The following is a 6,845-nucleotide window of genomic DNA, read 5'->3' as shown; positions in this document are numbered from 1 at the left end:
TTGATTGCGTACTCCCCATGCCCACACATAAACCATTAAACATTTGTGAAAATAAATGGTGAGTAGCTTGTGTAATGACATGTCCATATTTAGGATTGTATATTCACATAAAACAATACATGTGGGGAGGGGGTGTTGCATTCAAAACCCCCCATGAAGTTAGTATTACACAATTTATCGCTTACTTATAAAATAATACTATAAATGGGTTAAGTGTTCCACAAAAAACCTTAAGTAGGTTCTTTGTTTTAAGGAAGAACCACAGGAGGTTTTGTATATCTTCCCCTAACTTTTTTTTGGCCCATATTTAATTATTAAAATACTTTTAACGATTTAGATTGAGCCTATGGTCAGTATTGTTGTATAATTAAATAAAAATGGAACCACAATAACAACTAAATCCTTTTTTTAAAATAAAAATAAAAATAAAAATAATTGATTGCACAACTGACTTGTACAATGAACATCTAAAAAAAAGATGATTATAGAGATATCGGTGCGGTGACAGTTAGGAGTCTTATAACTCAGTTGCATTATTAAAAAGACTGAGGTTCAATTTCTCTCTCAATCATATATTGTAAGGAAAAAAAAAAACTTCTTTTTCTTCCGAGTAAAAGAAGGGGAGTGCCAGGTGGTAACATTATTAGGAATGTATGAGTCTATGATGTCTGAGTCTGTGAGGACATGTCAGTATATTTTTCCAAAAAGTCAAGTTTCACAGCTTATTTCATGCCTACAACTTGTTGAACTGCAAATTGAGATTGGTGATAGAGATACGTTGTGTAAAGTAGTAAGTTTAAATAAAAGAGATTGTCTATCATTCTCTTAAGTTCTTGACTACTTTCCTTCTCAAAAAAAAAAAAAAATAGTTCTTGACTACTTTAAAAATAATTGTGGAATGAATTACAGTATTTGCCTAACAAAATAGTGTTTTTTACAAGCTATAAAAGCTACTAGTTGGACCCCTAATACTACACAATAAAAGCCAACAGAGTTTCCATTTTGGAACCGAAAAGGAAAAGGAAAACGATGGTGCACTAGTCCCCAGCCCCCACGAAAGAAAAATTATGCATTAAGACAAAAGGAGACCATCCCTTTCGGCTCATCTGATCTCTCTCTATCTTACAGTCTCTTCCCTTATTTGATATGGGATAGAAAATGATAGAAAGATGAAAAAGTGGATAGAAAATATTTTAATTTATCTTATTTTTATTTTGTTGGGAGTGGAAAAATTGATGGATAGAAAAAATAAGTTTGTATAAATTTATTTACATGTTCTTGGTAAAAAAAAAAAAAAAAAGCCAACGGTTGAAATCAAAAGAAAAAAAAAATGAAAAAAGAAACAAAGTGTCCCAGGAAAGCAAAAGATTAAAAAAATTAAAAAAGCCAATGTTGCTCAGGAAAGCAACTGTAGTCATTTTTATCTTTTTTATTTTTTATTTTTTATATTTTTTATTAAGCAGTCATTTTTATCTATATAACAAATCACACTCTTTCCCAATTTTCTTTTCATTTTAGAAAGAAAATATTTTCCTGGGTTTGAAAAGAAAACACCCAAGTTCTATTACAATTTTTTTCTTTTTCCCCTCCCAACTAAATACCCTTTAAAAAAAATTTTCTCCTCATTTACTCTACAAAACTTTCCGTCCACCTTATTTCACTTCTAAATAAACACACTGAAGTTTTAACTACCACTACCACTACCACTACCACTACCACTACCACCATTGTCATCCTATTCTTCCAACCTTTCACACTTTCACCATGTTATACGGTCTCAAATCCTTTTTTTCTTTGATTAAATAATCTCAAATCTGAAACACATGCAATATATCACCCGACAAAAGGTGCAAATAAGTGGTGCACAAGGATGTACGATTGTAAAAATATTATTCAATCAAATCAAAAAAGCTTAAAATAATTTTGCCAAAAATTCAACGTGATGCTCAAAATATCTGCCTATCTTTACTTTACATGCCACCAAATTGAATGACAAGCAAAATAGCTCCGTAATTTCCAGGAAGAGTGACAAAACGACAAAAACTGAATGTGGGTTGGGTTATAGGTTTATAGCCTGTAGGACATTCAGAAAGTGGAAATATATATGAGCATAAGCTCATGGAATCTTTACCACTGCTGTTGGTAGAGATGACATTAGAAGCATCCTTTCGGTGAGGCCCAAAAAGATTTTCTGTTGGTTTGGTTGTGAGCTGCAATCATTAAACAACAATATTACAAACACAATCATTTTTACACTCAATTTCATGATTTGGCGTCTTTTGTGACTATGATTTGTGAGCGATTGACAAAATTTGGAGGGTAGTAGGCAAAAAGTATCCACCACTTATAATCACTAAACTTAATAAGTTGTGAAATTTGGTGTATGATTGAAAGTCTTTAAATTTATTTACCAATAAAGTCTGGTTGTCTTGTTTTAGTTAGGTGGAATTCAAAGGCAACTTCTTTCCTGTTATCTTGGCTCTTCTTTAGCCTGCGGTTGTTTTTGATTGGGAACTACTAAATATTGTATTTGATAGTCAGTCTTTTCTAGCTATGACATCTTTTGTAAATTGGGTAGCCTCCCATACCCTAAATCTTCTTTTTTCCTTGATTATAATCTTGTCGCTTTGGGCGGCCTCGAGCTTGGCTTCTGGGTCTTTGCTCATCTCCTTTATCCTCTCAGTCTTTTGGGTCTTTTTCCCCCTTTGGATAGAGACTTTTCTTTTTAATGAGAGTCTTATTTAGGAAAAATCTTTATGCAGAATTTTAATTTATCATGTGTGTTTTATGATAGTTGCTCTTTCTCATTGTGGTCGAGGATTGTATCCAAATTTTTTATTCAACAACAAGTGACTTACTAGTTGAGCCAAATAAAACCCAACTCTAAACAAAAAACTTATAAGGTATTATTGTTAAATATATTAAACTACTATTTGTAAATCTATAAATAGTATACATTCAGTAAATTAGAATTCTATATTACTGCATGAATCAAAATTGACAAAATTGAATGAGTTAATTAAAGTCAATCGAATTCAGAACATAGAAAAAGAAATTCATCAAGGCTAGTGTTTGACATTATGTCCTTACTTCCTAAGAAAAATTTCGTCCCTCACAATAACTTGGACGCTTGCCTTCCTGGATATAATCATATAATGATCTATTACACCTAAGAAATACTGTAACCTTTGTGCCTGAAAAATTAGCCAAAGTTTACGGTTAACTCTCTCTAATAGACTCTACATAGAAATATGATGCAAAAAAGTACTAGACTGAAACGCAAGAGGGATAGACATCTATAGACAGAATTATGATTATTTGAAATAGTTGCGAAAGCAAAAGACATAAATCAATGAATAGACACAAAATAGTGATAGTAGTGAGCCTGAAATGTTTGTTAACAAAATTTAAAATTTAAAATAATTTTGCCAAAAATATATATATAGGTAGAGACCAAGCCCGACCCATGACCATGCCCACGTCTGGTCCCAACCCAATTCACATGAGGCTAGGGTGAATCCAATTAAGCACGGCTTTTATTACTAGTTTCTCATACTTGACCCTACAGGAAGTACCATCACTACCCTTTTTAGAATTTGGGCGTCACACTCTCAATCACGTTCACTGTGATGTTACTAGACCAAGAATCAAACAATTATGTGAATCTGACACAACACTTTCCTATAATTCTTTGCTCCCGATTTCAATTTCGTCCACAATAAATAATGTTTGAAAATCAATTGTGGTTACTCTTAATGAGATGTGAATAAATCAATACATTAATGTGAGATTGTAACACCAAAATTTTGAATTCTACCCATATTAATTCCGGTGTCTTTATTTCTCAAAAAAAAAATCCAGAGTCTTAAGTATAACTCAAAACATGATGACGCCAAGTAATTAGTTTAAAGTCTACATTAAGTTATGACACAGAATTTGGAGCTTACAAGTGTAGTTACAATTGTTCCCGACTCAAGTAAACCTTATTCATGAATAGTGTGAAGTCACCCGTGTAACAGTGAAGCTTGTTACTATTTGAATCCATATCCTCGTACTCGCAAGGTCATAACTCATATATGACTTAATAGTTTTGAGCTTAGCGGTTGAAAGCTTTAGCTGGACCCTAGTAAACTAACAAGACCCAACAAAAATCTCAATTTTGGAGCCGAAAACGATGCTGCACTAGTCCCCAGTCCCCACAGAAGAGGGGAAAAAAAATCTGCATTAAGACAAAAGGAGACCATGCCTTTTTGCTCAGCTGAATCCCTTTTTTCCTGTCTTCCTCATCAGATAAGTTCTCACCACCACCGTTCGTCGTCATCTTCTTCCATCCCATGTTACAATTCCAAATCTCAAAGACATATATGCAGTACTTCAACCGACCAAAAGTGCAAATGAGTGTTGCCTCTAATCTAATGTCACTTCCCCCAAAGTTATTTGTCACTGTATTATAGATTTTTCAATCAAATTTAAACAAAGTACATAACTTTTGTGTTATAAACTTCCTTATACTAAATTCTAATTGGAAATGGATAAATTTATATAGACCCACTTCCATTGGTGTTGTATCTAATGTATAATATCTAAGAAAACATATATAAATTCTGCCCTTTAGTAATTATCAAAAGAATGAATAAGTTTATGAAACAAAAAAATTCCATAATAGTATTAGTGGTTAAAATGATTAGTACATAATAGATAGAGTGAAGTAGGTTATGAAACTATAGTAATATTAGTATGTTACTCTGATCAAAATTACCACCTTTATAATTTGTTAAAAAAGATTGTGAAAGAACAAAAAGCGTGTGTCGTTGGTCTGTCTCAAAGACGAATTGTCCTTTATCTGAAATTCTATGATAGGTTGTACTTTGTAGAGATATTCAATCACAATTTTGCCACAAATTCAACATGAGAATCAAAATATCTGCCTGTCTTTACATGCCAGCAAATTGGAAGACAAACAAAGAGCTAAGTGATCTTTGTGGTAATTTACAATGAAGCTTGCATTCACAAGCACAAGGTGGAAGCTAGAGAGATAAAAACGATGAAAGCCGAACCTGGGTTGGGTTTCAGGACATACACAAAGTGGAGAAGAAACTACAACTAGTGATGAAAACAAAAACAAAAACAACATTCAAGCCAAATCAGGAAAATTAATTGGATGTTGTTGAAAAGATAAGATTTGGAATTTTTTGATTGATTCTAACAGAAGGTCCTCCTAGATCTCTTACTAGAGCCAGTGAATGAAGGACTAATTTGTGGAACAGTGAATCCATCATCCAACCACCTTTTGCTGGCTTTAATGTTTGTACCATCCTTCATGATCTCTTTGAATCCAGCTTGTCCTGCAGCCATTTGTGGAGCACACACCGCAGGAACTGGTGCTTGTGGGACCCAAACTCCAAAGCTCATATCAGCTGATGAGAAAGATTCCATACTGCTCTCAAGATCAGCATCCAGAAACGGCAATACACCATCACCAGTCTAGAGATCCAGTACAAAATCATCAGTGAATATTTGGGTAATTCATATATATTTTTTCAAGAACCCGAAACCAAAGATAAAGGGAATCAATGCAAACCTTACAGAAACCAAAGGGTGCACAAGTTGAATCAAGAAAGTCCTCAACATGCCAGCCAGGAAGGGTCTCTATTAAGTACTCTGATATACTACTTGTTTGGTCTGCTACGAAATTTTCACCAGCACTCTTGTTGTTAGTAGTGATAGTTGGTGGCGTAGTTTTGGTCAGAATAGGTGGTTGTGGAATTGCTAGAGGAGCAGCAGCAGCAGCAGCAACAGAGTTCTTGATCAAGGGCTGAGATTTATGATGATCAGGAACAGAATCACAAGCTTTGGTTAAAGCAGCTGTAGAGGTTTTATACTGAGCTGAGGTAGCAGAGAGCTTAACCCCAGTAAGAAGAAACCTATTGTGCTTCTGGGTGTGCTCGTTGGCTGTGTGGATAGGAAAATCACACTCTCTGCATAGAATAGCTCTGTCTTGCTGACAGAACAAGAAAGCTCTCCTCTCCTACGTTGATACAAACAAACAAACAGACAAACCCATTACTCAACGTATTTATGAATAAAAACACGTTACTCAACTAGCATCTCTTTCTGTTTTCCCCGCTGTAACCATTTAAAGGGGTTTATGGGTATTACCTGGCAAATATCGCAGATAGGGAATTCTTTGGAAGAAGGGTGGAGAAGCGAGAAGCGTTGGTGCTTGGAGGCGAGCTTGTTGGCGTGGTGGACGCGGTGGTCGCAAGCATCACAGAGGGCTGCCTCATCCGCGGTGCAGAACACCGAGGCGTCATCTTTGTTACAGACATCACACTGGATCTTCATCTGTTTGTCACAGTGAGTTTGAGGTAGCTAAAGCAAGAGGAAAGGCAATGGTGAGAAAGACAGAGAGGAGTGGAACGAAAGCTTGTAGAGAAGGAAGAGAAGGAAGTTAAATAAGAGAATAATATAGCGTAAATAGTTGTATAGAATTATAAACTGTTGAAAAGGATATTTGGGAAATTAAGGGATCAAATCTCAAGCTCTTGTCTCTTTCCCCATCTACAAGTTAATTTTTAGAGAAATGAATGCCATTGCAGTAAATGTATTGAGGTTTATTGGTTGTTTTTTAAGTGATTTGGTGAATATTTTGCAGTCCTAGTATCCTAAATAGGTTTTACAGTGAACTTTATGCCTTAGTTTCAAATTTTATGTCTTATGAGGATGAGTGCCTAACTTTCATCATGTTTAGCGCTATTTTCTCTGTTTGGGTTAATTTCATCCCATTGAAAAAATTGAGAAGGTTATCTTACATATCCCTCTTCTAAATGGTCTCTCATAATAAC

At 34.6% G+C, this 6,845-nt stretch overlaps 1 protein-coding gene across 1 annotated transcript; it reads right to left on the bottom strand.

Annotated features, from left to right (window-relative positions):
* Positions 1-4,877: 4,877 nt before the first annotated feature.
* LOC142642537 (B-box zinc finger protein 21-like) lies at positions 4,878-6,463 on the bottom strand. The gene is made up of 3 exons (XM_075816920.1): positions 6,160-6,463; positions 5,582-6,028; positions 4,878-5,484 (listed from the first exon to the last, which is right to left on the bottom strand). Exons 1-3 carry the CDS (start codon positions 6,343-6,345, stop codon positions 5,203-5,205), a joined length of 915 nt encoding a protein of 304 aa, XP_075673035.1. The 5' UTR covers positions 6,346-6,463; the 3' UTR covers positions 4,878-5,202.
* Positions 6,464-6,845: the final 382 nt, after the last annotated feature.

This window comes from Castanea sativa, chromosome 1, assembly GCF_040712315.1.
Source record: "Castanea sativa cultivar Marrone di Chiusa Pesio chromosome 1, ASM4071231v1".
Taxonomy (NCBI): Eukaryota; Viridiplantae; Streptophyta; class Magnoliopsida; order Fagales; family Fagaceae; genus Castanea; species Castanea sativa.
This window is presented reverse-complemented; position numbering and strand designations above follow the sequence as displayed.

Bases quoted from the DNA above. Each gene is read 5' to 3' on its own strand.
- LOC142642537 (XM_075816920.1), bottom strand. From the start codon at position 6,345: ATGAAGATCCAGTGTGATGTCTGTAACAAAGATGACGCCTCGGTGTTC. The intron at 6,029-6,159 runs GTAATACCCATA...GTATCAACGTAG, and splicing joins CTATCTGCGATATTTGCCAG to GAGAGGAGAGCTTTCTTGTT. The intron at 5,485-5,581 runs GTTTGCATTGAT...CTGGATCTCTAG, and splicing joins CACCCTTTGGTTTCTGTAAG to ACTGGTGATGGTGTATTGCC.